The 16,500-nt window shown below is 57.4% G+C and overlaps 1 protein-coding gene across 9 annotated transcripts in view; it reads left to right on the forward strand.

The window, feature by feature from the left end:
* The window catches only part of OTOF (otoferlin), a 99,604-nt gene that overhangs the window by 68,972 nt on the left and 14,132 nt on the right, over positions 1 to 16,500 (forward strand). For 6 of the 9 annotated variants that reach the window (XM_077843809.1, XM_077843810.1, XM_077843813.1 and 3 more), the window contains 21 exons: positions 1,806 to 1,868; positions 2,287 to 2,371; positions 4,938 to 5,097; positions 5,415 to 5,601; positions 6,909 to 7,095; positions 8,394 to 8,617; positions 9,062 to 9,170; positions 9,674 to 9,854; positions 9,981 to 10,101; positions 10,642 to 10,742; positions 10,861 to 10,951; positions 11,104 to 11,220; positions 11,558 to 11,710; positions 12,026 to 12,215; positions 12,416 to 12,540; positions 12,932 to 13,066; positions 13,807 to 13,968; positions 14,163 to 14,282; positions 14,711 to 14,872; positions 14,987 to 15,149; positions 15,664 to 15,794. In XM_077843809.1, the coding sequence (XP_077699935.1) occupies positions 1,806 to 1,868; positions 2,287 to 2,371; positions 4,938 to 5,097; positions 5,415 to 5,601; positions 6,909 to 7,095; positions 8,394 to 8,617; positions 9,062 to 9,170; positions 9,674 to 9,854; positions 9,981 to 10,101; positions 10,642 to 10,742; positions 10,861 to 10,951; positions 11,104 to 11,220; positions 11,558 to 11,710; positions 12,026 to 12,215; positions 12,416 to 12,540; positions 12,932 to 13,066; positions 13,807 to 13,968; positions 14,163 to 14,282; positions 14,711 to 14,872; positions 14,987 to 15,149; positions 15,664 to 15,794 (2,967 nt within the window). The remainder of the gene's footprint in view (positions 1 to 1,805; positions 1,869 to 2,286; positions 2,372 to 4,937; positions 5,098 to 5,414; positions 5,602 to 6,908; positions 7,096 to 8,393; positions 8,618 to 9,061; positions 9,171 to 9,673; positions 9,855 to 9,980; positions 10,102 to 10,641; positions 10,743 to 10,860; positions 10,952 to 11,103; positions 11,221 to 11,557; positions 11,711 to 12,025; positions 12,216 to 12,415; positions 12,541 to 12,931; positions 13,067 to 13,806; positions 13,969 to 14,162; positions 14,283 to 14,710; positions 14,873 to 14,986; positions 15,150 to 15,663; positions 15,795 to 16,500) is intronic. The other 3 variants (XM_077843812.1, XM_077843816.1, XM_077843817.1) reach the window with 1 other exon arrangement.

A 16,500-nucleotide genomic window follows, 5' to 3' on the forward strand; every position in this document is an offset into this window, starting at 1 on the left:
AGAGTGCAGAGTTCCTGCTCTCACTCAGCCGGGGGGCTTGCCCAGGGCTGACACAGCTGGCCTGGCCTCGCCTCTTGCCTGGCTCCAGACCTGTCTCCGTGTGAAGCGAGGCTTCCAACCACTGACTTCCCAGTACAACCTGACCATCCAAGACCAGGCCAGGGCCCCTTCTCCCTGGGTGCATCTGGTCCTGGCCACTGGTGTCTTCCTTCTGCCTAAACCACCTCTCTCCTTTGCCCAGGATCCTTCTCTTTCTTCTTCCCAAAGAACCTGACATCACCCAATCTGCTTAGCACCCCCAACTCTGCCTTTACTTTTTCTTGGCTCCTTTTTTGCCTACAAGGTGTTCTACTCCCATGTATTCTCCCCGAGTACAACTATGGAAAACCCCATATGCTCAGGGACAGGAACTAGGAGTTTGTCCATCTGTCTGTACACCTGTCCACCCCTCCACATAGCCAGGCCTTTCCCAATCCCTCATACTTCTGTCCTCCCCCCACAATCCAATTCCGTGAACAGTCCCCACTGCCTCTTCTCCCCATCATGTCTCCACCTCTGCCCCTGGCTTCACTGAAACTGCCTTCCAGGTCATCAAGGACCATGTCATCCCTACGTGCAAGTCCACGTCGCCCCTCTCTTTTGACTGCCCCTCCATTTCCAGCCTCTCAACGCCCCCTCCAGCCACCCCCTCCCTCATTGTCTTTCCTGACACACTCCCTGTCCCCTCTGCTGAAATCCTGCTGCTTCTTGGAGGTCTGCCCTAGATCAGTCCCTTCCCTTACTCTCCTCGGGTATCTCCGCAGTCCCAAGGGGTTATTGCCACCTGCATTGGTCTAGATCTCCACCCATCTCTCCAGAGCTTCAGCGGCCCCCAGCCACGGCCTCCTGCACGTATTTGCTGCACACACAGCAGTCACCATGTACCATGCACTGACCACGCGCGCTCACAGGCTGAACACTTGACAGGGGTCAACTCATTTAGACTTCACAACCATGCCTCCCAGACCCCTTTGGATGGGCCTTGAGTATTAACCCTGCATCACAGGGTGGTAAACTGAGGCTCAGGAAGGAAGTGACTGGCCTGACGGTTAAAGCTTTGTCTGGCGCTAAAGGCAGCACTTGTACCCACAGTGCTCTAGCAGGAGTCTCCAGCAGCCAGGATCAGACTCTCCTCAGACATTGGCCCTAGGCATGTTGGCAACACTTTTTCCTTGTCTCTGCCCACAAATTCTCCAAAGCAGTGGTCCCTCTGTGGCCGCACCCCCTCCTCGTTCCCGACCGACACCTGCACAGCAAGGCCAGGAGACGTGGGGCAGGGAGTGAGTGGCAGCTCCCAGCTCAAGAGGACTGTTCACACCCACAGCATTTTATATTTACAGCAAATTAAGTCGTTCACACCTCATTTTACATTTAAACATTGCTGAAATTGGGACACATCTTCTAGGCAGTGGAGCATTGTGGTTTAATGAAATGTCTGTGTTGCCTGTATAACTGCAATGTATATTATGGTATCATGTAATATCTCTCATCATAACAAGACTTATCTCTCATCATAACAAGACCCTAGGTGGGTGTCTTTACCCACATTTTACAGCCTGGGAAACAGATCAGACAATGTGTTGCTCAAAGCCACACAGCTCCCACCTGCCACAAAGTCAGGGAGGACCAGTGGTTGCCACTGCTGTTCATCTAAACTTCGGGGTGCAGGGGAAATGGCCGGGGTGCTGGCAGGAGGGAGGGGCCCGGCACTGCCCTAGCCAAGGTCAGCTGGGTGACAGCAGCTCTGGGTTGTCCCCACCTTCCAGTACTTTGTCTTCGACTTCCACGTCTCTCCTGACGTTATGTTCGACAAGATCATCAAGATCTCGGTGAGTGGGGAGTAGCCCTGGCAGGCAGGGCCACTAGCTTAAACTGCACCTTTGTGTAGACTTAAAAAGGGGATCCCTCTGGATGGACCAACCACTAAAAGCCCCATTCCCAGCCCTATGCCCCGACACGCAGCCAGGCAAGTGGGGCACAGGTTGATTTGGGCCTCTGTCACCTGTTTAGCCAGGTGCCTCTGTACAGTGTACAACCTACTCACCCGTACCTGGCAGCCAACAAAAATGAGGGAAAGAGGGATTAATGCTGAGCCTCAGCAAGCTGCCCCTGCCCTACCAAATACCCTCCAAGAAGCTGTTCCCCAGAAAGACAGGTGGTGCCACCATCAGACCACCCCATCCCTACCCTCATGGAAAGCCTCAGCCCTGCCTGGCCTGACTGGTGGCTGGTGGTTCTGCCCGGAAGGTGATTCACTCCAAGAACCTGCTGCGAAGTGGTACCCTAGTGGGGTCCTTCAAAATGGATGTGGGAACCGTGTACTCCCAGCCTGGTGAGTAGCTGCGCGATTCGGTCAGCATCAGTACCCACAGCTCCGCGAATGTAGCAAATGCCGTCCTTCCCACCCTGACAGTCCTGGGGCCTAGCCTGGCCAGGACCATAAACTGAGTGTGAGGCCGTTGGGTGTGTGGAGTGATGGGGTGTCCAGTCTGCACATGGATGCGGTGACTACCTGTGCTCAGGCTGCTGGATTCACAGGAGCCCTGCGGGGTGTGCGGCATTGCCCCCGTTTACACTTGAGAGGCCTGGGGCCTGAAGAAGCACTGGGGCTTCCCCAGTCACGCAGTCCGTTGGGGGTGAACTCAGGCTGTATGACTCCAGAGCACCCACTGAGCCACACTGTCCTCAACACAAATGTGTTGTAGCAGCCTCTGAGGGATGCTGGGCTCACTGAGCAACTATCAAGGGACCCAGGCCTCCTGAGGATAGCCATGCAGAGCTGTGGCTGACCAGCAGCAATGTGGGTCCCCAGGGGCCAACAGTGGATGAGGCTGGTGAGAAAATCCCAAGAGGTGGCCCAGAGGGTTTGTGAGGCATGGGACAGGCGGAGGAAGTGCCCTCAGCCTGCAAGATGATGGCTAAGCCCATGGCCAGCTCAGGCCCATCCTGGCATTGGGCCCCACCTCATGTCCCAGGAGTGAACCCACCACTGAGGATGCGGTAACGACTGCATTAGGCTCTTTGACAGTGACAATACAGTTTCACCCGGTGTCACACTTGACTGCCACAAAACAGTGAGGTAGGAGACATCAGCGTTCCTTCCCCTTTTACAGATGAGATAAATGAAGCCAAGAGAAGTTAAGTGGCTTGGAAGTGCCACTGAACTATTAGGTTGAACAAATTGGCAATTTCTTGTGGTTCAACTTAGTAGACACTTGGCCTGTGCACACTCTGCGACTAATACTAGGGAATCGGAGGCCAAACCCAAGCTCATACACATGAACATCACAAGCTGCAAGAGATCTGAAAACATAGAGTCCAGCATCTCCATATGACAAAGAAGCCCAGGGTTATGAGGAGACTTGCCCAGCGCCTCCTGGGAATAGAACTTGGTCTCCCGGCTGCCAGGCCAGTGTCTTTCCCACTGACACACACACACACACACACACGTTGTAATCCAAGATGGCCCTAGTGACCATTAGCATCTTAGAGGAGTGGGAAAGGAAGAGGGCCAGTTTTCCATCTGGCACTTCCTAGGAAGCATGCCCAGCTGCGGGCCATGGGCTGGGGTGGAACCCCAGGGCTGAGCAGTGCCCCCCCCCCAGTACCGGTGGCAGAGGTTTGGAGAGACAGCAAGGAGCCTGACATGGAGATCTGGGCTTCTCAGCAGTAGAGTCCTGGAGAGAAGCCACTGCCACTCAGGGAGCACCTGCTAAGCGCCAGGCACCGGGGCAGCCACGCTGTGCTGGCAGGCCTAACCCTCACTGCCCTCTGTGGGCCACTTCACTCCAAGTCACAAGAAGAAAGCAGGCCCAGCAAGCTTACATAGCTGGTCCAGGGAATGGAAAAGAATGTGAACCCAGGACCAGGTGGGCCCAAAGCCCAGGCTCTCCACTGGGCAACCCACTGCCAGACTTGCTGCTTCTTCTGAATATCTGTTCCTGAGCCTGGTACCCTTCATAGGAACCTGAAGTCACAAGACCCCCACAGCTAGGGTACTGATGTCTTCACTCTGATGGTCTCTGGCTTGGTCTGATCCTCCCCGAGAGTCCCTCATTGCTGACCTAGCCAGGGAGTCATTGGAAATATGCTGCCCAGGGACACAGGAGTCCTGGGTGCTACTGGGAGCCTTGGGTGGTATCAATATCTTGTGGAGCTGGAAGGGTTTCCTGGGGAGACCAGGGCCTGTTATCACCCTGGCAGGACCATTTTGCACCATCAGATGCAGCAGCAGGACACTGCTCACTCACTAATTCCCTCTGCTGGAGATAAGGAGGGGTTGTACAAGTCTACACCCACCCTTTGGTAGATCACAGAGGAAGTCCGGGGTGCTTGCAATCTCCTCAGCCCAACCACCTTCCCTGACGGGTGTCTGAGAAGTTTGAGTATGGGGAGGGGTAAGAAGGAGGCCCTTCCAAGCTCAAAGAACAGCAGCCATAAAGGCAGGAGGGTATGAACAGGGACTCCAGTAGTCCAGAGAGGAGTAAGCAGCTAGGCCCAGAGGGAGCACAAGGGTGGGGAGGGATGAGTGGAGTGAGCCAGGCAGAGCTGAATCAGGAGGCTCCACGGACCACACTGAGGTCTATACCCCAAGCACCGGCGAGCCCCTGGCGTTTGAAAGGAAGAGCCAGGGAAGGGGAACCTCTCTGAAGGTTCTATCTATGTAGGTTGTCTGCAGGGGTGAGGGCAGGAGAGCTGCAGGGGTTTGGAGAGTTCTCTCTCTTCAAAATCACACCACACACCCGGACACAAGACCTTGCCCTGGCTGCTCACCCCTCTGGGGACCGCTGTCTTCTCCTGGTCATCCCGGGAATCAGGGGCAGAAAAGATGCTCAGCTCCGCAGCTCCTCACCCTGCCCCAGGGTGACAGGTGCAGTCTCCACTCCTCACCCCTGCAGAGCACCAGTTCCACCACAAGTGGGCCATCCTGTCAGACCCCGACGACATCTCCGCTGGGCTGAAGGGCTACGTGAAGTGTGACATCGCTGTGGTGGGCAAGGGGGACAACATCAAGACACCCCACAAGGCCAACGAGACAGATGAGGATGACATTGAGGGGTGAGGCTCCCATATACCCAGCGCCTGGAGAGCTGACCCAGCCCTCCCTTCTCCCAAAAGGAGCCCCTGGAGTGGACTTGGCTCACAGACCCTACCCCCTGTACCTCCCACTCCCAGACAGCTCAGCTCTTCCAAGAAGAACCAAGGGCAGGGCTGGCCAAGGCATCCACAGACTCTCCTCCCAGGAGGGGAAGATCAGAGGCAGGACAGGGCAGGAGTCCACAGAGATTGTCCTGGGCCCTAGGGTATATAGATGCCAGGGCAGGACTGGGGTGCCCACACCTGGCCCCCACAGCTCTGGCTGTATGTGCCGGCAGGAACTTGCTGCTGCCCGAGGGGGTGCCTGCTGAACGCCAGTGGGCCCGGTTCTACGTGAAAATTTACCGAGCTGAGGGGCTGCCCCGTATGAACACCAGCCTCATGGCCAATGTGAAGAAGGCTTTCATTGGTGAGAACAAGGACCTGGTCGACCCCTATGTGCAAGTCTTCTTTGCTGGCCAGAAGGTATTGGGGTGCAGGATGCAGGAGGTTGGGTTTGGGGTAACAAGCAGTAGAGCTACAGAGTGATTGGAAAGTGGGGGCTGGAGGTGGAGGTGAGGCAAAATCAGAAGCCAGGTGACATCGTTGATCCCTGGGTGCATTTGAGGAGAGTGGGAGATGAGGGGAGCTCCAGCTGAGAGGGGCTGGAGCTAGGACCATGCTGGGGAATCCTTTAAGCCATGGGCCTTACGGGATCCTGCCTGTCTCTGCATCCTGGAGACCAAGAACTAAGACGGGAGCACTGAAAGGGAGGAATCTGAAAGGCTGGCATGGGGGAGAGTGCCTGCTGGATATAAGTGCACACATGCGTTCATATACACCCACATACACACGTCCCACATGTGAGCACTGGGTGTTAGATGCAACTGATGAATCACCAACCTCTACCTCTGAAACTAGTAATACGCTGTGTAACACCCAGTGCTCATTGCATCCCGTGCCCTCCTTAATGCCCATCGCCCAGCTACATCTCCCCACCCCTCCCCTCCAGCAACCCTCAGTTTGTTTCCTATGATTAAGAGTCTCTAAAAAAATAAAAAGAGTCTCTTATGGTTTGTCTCCCTCTCTGATTTCGTCTTGTTTTATTTTTCCCCTCCTTCCCTTATGATCCTCTATTTTGTTTCTTTAATTCCACATATGAATGAGATCATATGGTAATTGTCTTTCTCTGACTTATTTCACTTAGCACAATACCCTCTAGTTCCATCCATGTCATTGTAAATGGCAAGATTTCTTTTTCCATTATGTGTATACACACACACACACACACACACACACACACATACATACACCACATCTTCTTTATCCATTCATCTGTTGATGGACATTGGGTCTTTTTCCATGGTTTGGATATTGTGGCTATTACTGCTACAAACATTGAGGTGCAGGTGCCCCCTAAATTGAATTTAAATAAAAAATTTGAATACATATATATATATATACACCACACACATACACATACACACGTGACTACACACATATACACATACCACATGCACACACCCATAGGTACACATGCATACACACATCCTACACATATATATGCATACATTCGTAGTCCACATACGTAGCACAACACATACACACACAACCCACATGCATACACACATGTGCGCATAAGCCACCACACATACACGTACACATGCACTTGCACATACATGCATGGATACACATGCACATACACACACCACACACATGTACATGTGCAGGTGCTCACACACACACACACACACACAAACACACACACCCTAACCCTCATTCCCTCCCACCAGGGCAAGACTTCAGTGCAGAAAAGTAGCTACGAGCCCCTCTGGAATGAGCAGGTCATCTTTACAGACCTGTTCCCCCCACTCTGCAAGCGCATGAAGGTGCAGATCCGAGACTCAGACAAGGTCAACGATGTGGCCATCGGCACCCACTTCATTGACCTGCGCAAGATTTCCAATGACGGAGACAAAGGTTAGCAACAGGAGACTGCATTAGGGGCAAGGGGACCGAAGGGAAGGGGTAAATGGGACTCCCCCCTCACCACACCTCCACCATCTCCACCTCCTCCAGAAAGGCACCGGACATAGTGAGGCTTGGTCAGCAGCCCCCACCTCAAAGGGTGGACAGTCATGGCTCAGGTCTGCACAGGGTTGACAGGGCCTACCTGAACCAGGTTGCCTGGGTTTGAACCCGCACAGTTAGTGGCTGTGTGATCTTTGAATTTGTTTTCTCATCTGTGAAATGGAAATAATAATTATGTGTGTTTCACATATATGGATACTGCTGCCACAGTCCCTATCTATGGGCTTGTGGGGCTCACCCCTTCTAGGACCCAGGCACCAGGTACCAGAGCAAGAGAAGAATCCATTCCTGTCCTCATGGTGCTCACTGGGGACTAGAAAGGTGGATGTGCTACCGAATGTTCGAAACCTAAGGCCAAAGACGCAGAAGGCCACATATTACATGACTCCATTTCTATGAAATGTCCAGAACGGTCAAATCCATGGAGAGAGAATATAGACTAGTGATTCCAGGAGGCAGGAGAGGGACCCGGACTAACTACCAGTAGGTACAGGGTTTCTCATGAGGGGGATGGAAGTGTCCTGGAAACAGGTGATGCTCGTACAACATACTGAATATACTAAAAACCACCAAAATGCATGTTTTAAAATGGTGAATTTTATATTATGTGAAGTATATCTTGATTTTTTTAAATGCCATGATTTTTTTCTAAACCAAGCAGAACAAAAGCCAAACAAACAAAGCTCATACAGCAGATCAGCCCCATGTTACCCAGAGACAAATTCCAACAGCAGGAGAAGTTACCGGGGCCTAGGAACTGGGCCGGCTTCGTGGAGAAAGCATTACACAGGCGGACAGAGGGAGGATGTTTGGAGAGGAGGGGAGGGGTCCACGTGAGCAGGGTGGAAGACCTGGTGAGATGCGGGTCTGCACCGGCCACCAGGGGCCAGAAGGCCAGGCTGGGGAGTGTGAGAGGAGCTGGCGTCTGTAGGCAGCCCCGGCTCCAGCTCCCAGGAAGCAGGGAGCCTGACCCAAGGAAGGGCTCTGTGCGAGTGAGGAGGCTGCCCAGGCCGCCCATGCACGGCAGGGGTGAGCTCTTCCTAGGGCCTCCTGTCAGCCTGCCTCCAGTGATTCACCGAGCAAGACACGGGGTCCTCAGCTCGGCAGCCAGGAGGTGCAAGCCCGACACCCTAAAAGAGGCTCCACCAGCCCCATGAGCCCGTCGTCCCTCTCCCCGTGGCCCACAGGCTTCCTGCCCACGCTGGGCCCGGCCTGGGTGAACATGTACGGCTCCACCCGCAACTACACGCTGCTGGACGAGCACCAGGACCTGAACGAGGGCCTGGGCGAGGGCGTGTCGTTCCGCGCCCGCCTCATGCTGGGCCTGGCTGTGGAGATCCTGGACACCTCCAACCCCGAGCTCACCAGCTCCACGGAGGTACAGGTGGAGCAGGCCACGCCCGTCTCGGAGGTGAGGACCCAGGGGGCGGGCTGTCCTCCAGGGCCCCTGGCTCAGCCCTCTTCCCGCCACGGGACCCTAGGCCTGGGCTCGGCCTGTTGCTGCCGTCTGCCTCAGAGGGCAAGACCCCATGACAAAGCCTCCTTCCCCAGGAAGCAGGATCCCACACTCTGCCCCCAATACCCCGAGGGGACCTCCGTTCCCTCCCACTGCCTGTGCCGGCACTCTGCCTGGAGGTCCCAGGTCTCTGCTCTGTTCCTGACCATGGTTGTCCTTGTCTAGGGATATGCAGGCCGGAGGTCAAAGGATTTAGGCCTTCAGGGTCTGGGCTGCTTAGCTGCCCAGCGGGATGGGATGTCTGCCCCCATCTGTCTGTAAGCCAGTAGGAGGAGGCCTGGCTCCAGGCCTGACATCCCTGCTGAGGTTTGGGGATGGTTTGAACCACCTTCCCCACAGAGCTGCACAGGAAAAATGGAAGAATTCTTTCTATTTGGAGCCTTCCTAGAGGCCTCAATGATCGACCGGAAAAACGGAGACAAGCCAATCACCTTTGAGGTCACCATAGGTGAGTGCCAGGCTCAGAGGGATCTTCAGGCCTGGGGGCTGCTCGGTGGTAACAGCTAGGAAGGGAAGCTTTGACCACTTTCCTTCACGTGTCCTCAAACACCCACACAGCACACAGTGTTCACACGACTGTGCACACGTGCCCACAGGGTGCCTTAGCTCCACAGGGTAAAGCTGTGTTTGGGACATGGGGGAGAAAGCAGCCTTCCCTGCAGCAGGGAAGGGGGAGAGAGTAGGAATCCAGGCCATGTCCTAGGCTGGCCCTTGAGTCCAGTGGTCATCAGGGCTCCTAGCCAGGTCATTGCTGGGGGTGGGGGACACAGACACCTTCCTCTGGCCAGTGTTCTGTTGTGTCCAAGCTGGCTCAAACTCCTGGCACCTTCCCCACCCCCTGCCTTCCCACTTCCCTCCCACAAACACAAAGCAGCACCCAAATCAGAGGGCAGGAGTATGGGGGTAGGAGAGAAGGATTCTAGGCCCTCTAGTGCCCCATTCTGCCTCCAGGTAACTATGGGAATGAAGTTGATGGCCTGTCGAGGCCCCAGCGGGCTCGGCTTCGGAAGGAGCCTGGGGACGAAGAAGAGGTCGATCTGATCCAGAACTCAAGTGATGATGAAGCTGATGAAGGTGGGGACCTGGCCTCCGTGTCCTCCACCCCTCCCATGCGGCCCCAGATCACAGACAGGTGAGTCAGGAGGATGGAGGGTCCTGAGAGGCCCTACCTACTGCCTCCCATCGTCTCATGGCCTGGACCTCCCACCTCCCACCTCCCTGGGTTCCGGCCCTCAACCTCCCACCTCCTCCCCCTCAGGAACTACTTCCATCTACCCTACCTGGAGCGCAAGCCCTGCATCTACATGAAGAGCTGGTGGCCTGACCAGCGCCGCCGCCTCTACAATGCCAACATTATGGATCGCATTGCAGACAAGCTGGTCAGGGCCAGGCGGGGGGAGGGAGGGAGCAGGGGAAGGCAGGGGTGGGGGGTGCTTCAGAGGGCCTTGCCCAGCCTGGAAGCCTCCCCTGCAACACACAAGGCAGTCTGCCCAGCAGGAAAAGCCCCAGCGTTACCTCTGGTCCTGTCCCTGCTCTCATGCCCCAGGAGTGGGTGGAGGGCCCAAGGGCTACATAGAATGGAGTCTGGGAATCCTGGTCCATCCCATCCTGGTGTTCCCTGGAGGAGGCTGGCAACCCCTCTGTCTCTGGCCTGCACCGCACCCCCATCCACCATCTAGTCCTGACCTCTGCCCGGCCCCAGCGAATCCACTGGAACCACAGACCCGTAGCCCAGAGGTGGCTTCTTCCTTCAGGCAGAGACAGAGCCTGGGGCACTGGTAGTTTCTGTATGATGTCAAGACCTGGGCAGGGTGGGGCATGGAACTAGTGAGGGGTCCCCTGATGAATGGGGGGAGACTTCTGGGGAGACTGAGGCAGGGGGCTGTGGGTCAGCATGCACCCTCACTCCTGGTCTGCAGGAAGAAGGCCTGAATGACGTGCAGGAGATGATCAAGACTGAGAAGTCTTACCCTGAGCGTCGCCTCCGGGGTGTCCTGGAGGAGCTCAGCTGTGGCTGCTAGTGAGAGGAAGGGGTCGGGGGGCGAGGGACTGGAAGTGGGGGGCTGAGCAAGGGAGGAAGTGTCTGCAGGCTTGCTGGCCGGTGGCCTCCGCTGAGCACTACTCCCTTGATCCCCCAGCCACTTCCTCTCCCTCGCCGACAAGGACCAGGGCCACTCATCCCGCACCAGGCTGGACCGGGAGCGCCTCAAGTCCTGCATGCGGGAGCTGGTGAGAACATGCTGGACCACACAGGGGATCAAGGGAGGGTGCCCAAGGCCAAGGGAACAGCTGTCTCTAAGGTCACAGCCACCAGGGCCAGCTCCCTTCATCATGCAGTGTGGCCTGAGCCCCTCACCACCCCAACCCTCCAACCCCCGCAGGAAAGCATGGGACAGCAGGCCAAGACCCTGCGGGCTCAGGTGAAGAAGCACACGGTGCGGGACAAGCTGAGGCTATGCCAGAATTTCCTGCAGAAGCTGCGCTTCCTGGCAGATGAGGTGCGCCCCCTGTTATCGTGCAGAGAGGGGGTGCCCAGCCCTCAAACCAGAGTGACTGGAGTGGGGAGGTGGTTGCTGCACAGGAAGAGGCTGGACGGGACCACCTAGGAGGCCCCTCTGGTTCTGACAGCCTTTGGGGGACAGAGGAGAACAAGCCATTCATCCTGTCCTGTGTTCTTCCCATGCAATTTGTGGGAGGTGAAGAAGACCCAGCTTTGGGGTCCTCCCCTCTGCAGGCCCAGGCCTGGCCCTCTGGGCCCAGAGGGTCAGTCAGGCTCTGGGGCCCTAGCCCCATGGAGGACCCCTCCCTTAGCAGCCCCCTCTTGCCTGCCCCCAGCCCCAGCACAGCATCCCCGATGTCTTCATCTGGATGATGAGCAATAACAAGCGCATTGCCTACGCCCGGGTGCCCTCCAAGGACCTGCTCTTCTCCATCGTTGAGGAGGAGCTGGGAAAGGACTGCGCCAAGGTCAAGACGCTCTTCCTCAAGGTACAAAAGGGGAACGAGTCTTGGGAATGAGGTTGGGGCCCAAGCTTGGCATCTGGCTTCTTCCAAGGGATCAGCCTCCTCTTGGAGGGAGTGCCCTCCCCCCCATAGCAGCTGTTCACAGCAGAGCTGGAGAGAGAATAGGAAGGGGGGACGAGGGCCAGATAGCACTGTCCTGCCCATCCCCCTCCGTTCTGTTCCCACCATGGTGAGGTGGCTGTGGAGGGACAAGGGCAGCTCTGAATGAGGCCTTTGCCAGGGCCCCCCACTTGTTCCTCACCCCCTGGACCCAACAGCTGACCACAACCCCTCCCCCAGCTGCCAGGCAAGCGGGGCTTCGGCTCAGCAGGCTGGACGGTGCAGGCCAAGCTGGAGCTCTACCTGTGGCTGGGCCTCAGCAAGCAGCGCAAGGACTTCCTGTGCGGGCTGCCCTGTGGCTTCGAGGAGGTCAAGGCAGGCCAGGGCCTGGGCCTGCACTCCTTCCCACCCATCAGCCTGGTCTACACCAGTGAGTGAGGCCCCCTCATCCAGGCCGGGCCTGGCTGCCAGCCCCGGGACATGTGCCAGCAAATCCTGCTGTCATCAGCCTTCCCACACCCCCGGGTCCCCCAGCCCCCTGCCCACACCTGCTGCAGCGCAGTCCGGGAGGGCGCCAGAGGGGCTGCCCAGATGTATGTACACGGAGCCTCAGCTTGTTCTTCCCCACAGAGAAGCAGGCCTTCCAGCTCCGAGCCCACATGTACCAGGCTCGCAGCCTCTTTGCTGCTGACAGCAGTGGCCTCTCAGACCCCTTCGCCCGCGTCTTCTTCATCAACCAGAGTCAGTGCACAGAGGTGAGGGCTCAGGGGAGAAGGGAGGGGCTCTGGCTCGGGGAGTACTGGGAAGCCCTTGAGGGTGTGGGACCCAGAAAACAGATCGGCCAGCACCCCAGATCCTTAGAGAACAGCCTTGCAGGTATCTGTGGGCCCAGAACATACTGGTAAAGGCTTTAAATTGTGATTACGTTTGACACAGAAGAAAGGAAAGGAAAGACATGGTGGGGTGGGGGGGCTTGGGAGCCAGCCTCATGTAGGCCTTCATTTTAAGCTTTTGGGAAGAGTCAGGGAACATGACCCTCCTGTCCCCGGAGTCCCTGGAAGTCACAGTGATTTGGGTGACTCCTGCTCATGTACGTGCCCACACGCCACCACCTATTACCCATATCCCCCCTGTCCCACGCTGCAGGTGCTGAATGAGACCCTGTGCCCCACCTGGGACCAGATGCTGGTATTTGACAACCTGGAGCTTTATGGTGAAGCCCATGAGTTGAGGGATGATCCCCCTATCATTGTCATCGAGATCTATGACCAGGACGCCATGGTATGGACAGGCTCAGGCCCAGGGATCTATGCCTTCATCTCTGCATTCCACCTGCCTTGAGAGCCACCTCCCCAGCGCAGCCCCAGGGCTCCTCAGCCAGGGTGCTTGCTGGGAAGCTGGGAGTGGGGGTGGGGGCTGCTGACCAGACCCTCCAGCAGACCTTCCTCCTCCTGCCCTGTTACTGCAGCCTGACCCCTTCCCGATCCTGGGGGCCTCTGGGATCTCAGGAAACAGCTAGGCCAGAGTGTCCACACATCCTGCCACAGATAGGCCCAGCTCAGGCCCAGAGTCATCAGGACATGTGCCAGCAAGTCCTGCTGTCATCAGCCTTCCCACACCCCCGGGTCCCCCAACCCCCTGCCCACACCTGCTGCAGTCAGTAACAGCTTCACAGCTCTCCATGGAAACTCTGGAGTAGAGAAGCAAAGGATTGAGATGACCCTTCCAGAGCTGGGGGGCCGCCCCTCCAGCTACTGGGATACTCTGAGAGCTCTGGACTAGACATAGGAAGATTTCATTGCTAGTCCTGAGTCCTGCATCTGCCATTCACTGCCAGCATGGCCTTGAGCAGGTCTGTGATGGGCCCCAAGGCTTGGTCTTCCCCATCTGTAGGATGAGGTGATCACACCTGCCCCTTAGCTCCTGAGGCTGTGGTGAGGACTGAACGAGATCCCAGGTGTGAAGAATATCCATAGTAAACTCAAGCGCTGGGAGGCCACCTGGGTTATTTGTCATGTCAGGGCAAAGCCGACTTCATGGGCCGGACCTTTGCCAAGCCCCTGGTGAAGATGGCCGACGAGGCGTACTGCCCACCCCGCTTCCCACCCCAGCTCGAGTACTACCAAATCTACAGAGGCAATGCCACGGCTGGGGATCTGCTGGCTGCCTTCGAGCTGCTGCAGGTGGGGCCACAGGGAAGGGCACTGGGGCCGGGAGCTGCCCTCCCCATCCTGCCGTGAGGCCAGTTTCACCAAAACTGTGGTGCTGCAGTGTGGTTCTCGGGGACCTGGGGCATTGGCCTTCCCTGGCTCCCCATAGCACCTGACAAATACCTCATGGGGAAGGAGAGTGTGACACTATGACTCCCATCCCCCAGATTGGGCCAGCAGGGAAGGCAGACCTGCCACCCATCAACGGCCCTGTGGACATGGACCGAGGTCCCATCATGCCCGTGCCTGTGGGCATCCGGCCCGTGCTCAGCAAATACCGAATCGAGGTGCGTGAGGGCTCAGTGGGGATCCTCCGGTCCCTGCCCTGGACAGGCCCTGCTGCGTTCTGGCTTCCTCGCCCCTTCACTCTCCTCCCATCAAGGCTCACGTCACACACTCCACTGCGGGCATCAGGAGGTCTCCAGCAACCTCAGACACTCCTCATTTTTCAGACAAGGAGACTGAAGGCCTCGGGAGGGAAGTGACGTGTCCAAGTCACACCCAGGCTCCTACCCTTGCAGTGCCTGCCCGTTCTGCCCCAAGTCCAGAACCTTCCCCAGCCCTCCTGTCAGTGTCCCCATGCCCACCCGAAGCCCCGAAGCCCCTTGAGGACACTGGCCTCTCATCGGTTCCCCTGGCCCTGCCTCTCCTAACTCACTGCCCACCCTCAATGGGCCCCACTGACTGAGGGGCTCTCCTCTCCCCCCCGCCCCAGGTGCTCTTCTGGGGCCTGAGAGACCTGAAGCGGGTGAACCTGGCCCAGGTGGACCGGCCGCGGGTGGACATCGAGTGTGCAGGAAAGGGAGTGCAGTCGTCCCTGATCCACAATTACAAGAAGAACCCCAACTTCAACACCCTCGTCAAGTGGTTTGAAGTGGTGGGTGCAGGCCCCGGGCAGAGCCAGACAGAACTGGGTGTAGCTTGTATGGCCGGGGTGGGTGTCTCCTCTGTTCCCTCCTTGATCCCAGGATGCACTTGGTCAACACCCCAGGACCTCCCAGAAAACGAGCTGTTGCACCCGCCCCTGAACATCCGAGTGGTGGACTGCCGGGCCTTCGGCCGCTACACCCTGGTGGGCTCCCATGCCGTCAGCGCTCTGCGGCGATTCATCTACAGGCCCCCAGACCGCTCAGCCCCCAACTGGAACACCACAGGTATGGCCACACCCCGAAGCCCAGGCCTGGCTCCATCGGCCCACAGGAGCAGCTCCTGCCCACAGTCCAGGCCTCGAGGCCGCCAGCTGGCTACCCAGCGGCCTCCCTGAGTGGGCATGAGGGAGGCCAGGGGACGCCCCATCCTGGGGGCCAAGCTACCTTTGGCTGCCCATCACTCTGGAGCAGAAAGAGCCAGAGCCAGACACGTTCTTCAAGGGCCGGAGGGCAGATGGCTTCCTCTGCTGCTCTATGGATGAGGCCAGGCCTCCCTTCTAGCCTCCCTCCCGGCCCAGACTCTACTGTTTGACTCCACAGCAGCTCAGCCTTCTCTCTGGCTCATTTTCTCCCTCTCCTTATGCCTATCTTTTCTCTCTCAACTGCCCTGTCCCTCCCTCTTCCCTCAGAAAGCTCCAGGATCAGCTTTAGGCCCCTGGTCCTTCTGACCACCTCTGATTCTCACTCTCATTCTTGTTCTTCCCTGTCTGTCTGCTTGTCTGTCCGTCTCTCTGTACAGTCAGGCTCCTCCGGGGTGGCCGTGTGCTGTGCAATGGGGGCCCCTCCTCTCACCCCACAGGGGAAGTCGTGGTGAACATGGAGCCAGAGGTGCCTGTCAAGAAGCTGGAGACCATGGTGAAGCTGGACGCGGTAAGGCGCGTAACGTCAGCCCCACGCTAGCTGGGCACCTGTGACGCTTCGCAGGAGCAGGGCCGCCTCCTTTGGCATGTCATGGTCGAGGGCTAAGCCTGCCTACATCTGCAAGCAGTCCATCCTAGCTCTGTTGCACCCGCCCCTGAGTGCAAGACTGTCAGTTCTGCATGTTCTTTCCAGAGACTGCCTGGTTTTTCATCCCAGCAATTCACAAACAAGCCTCCCTAGGCCCAGGCTGGGGAGAGATTTCTGGGTGGAAGCTCCTTATGCCTCTTGGTTTGGACACTAGGGCCATTTATCTGCCAGAGAGACACCTGTCATCTGGGATTTAGATGCAGAGCTGGTGTCTGCAGGGCAGGGTGGGCCAGATGTGGGCTTCCTCCCTGCCACATTCTCTCCACTCCACTCCTGACCTCAAGTCTTTTACACAGCTGGGGCACCTCCCAGCTTCTGAGGTCTGAACTCAGTCTGAAATGACCTTCCCTTGGCTCACAGTCCTTGACCCCGGAGGGTCCCGGGCAGTTGGCTGAGTTAGCAGGGGGCATGGGTCTGAGGAAAGGGGAGCAGATGAGGGATGGGGCTGGTTCACAGCCCTACCATGGCACTGCCAGGAAAGCCCACTGCTGCAGGGCTATGCCTGGAGATGCCAGGCCCCCTCAGCTCCCAGCATCCTGAACTTCTCCCTGCGGGCTCCTCCTGAGGC

Source organism: Canis aureus, chromosome 12 (assembly GCF_053574225.1).
Source record: "Canis aureus isolate CA01 chromosome 12, VMU_Caureus_v.1.0, whole genome shotgun sequence".
Classification (NCBI taxonomy): Eukaryota; Metazoa; Chordata; class Mammalia; order Carnivora; family Canidae; genus Canis; species Canis aureus.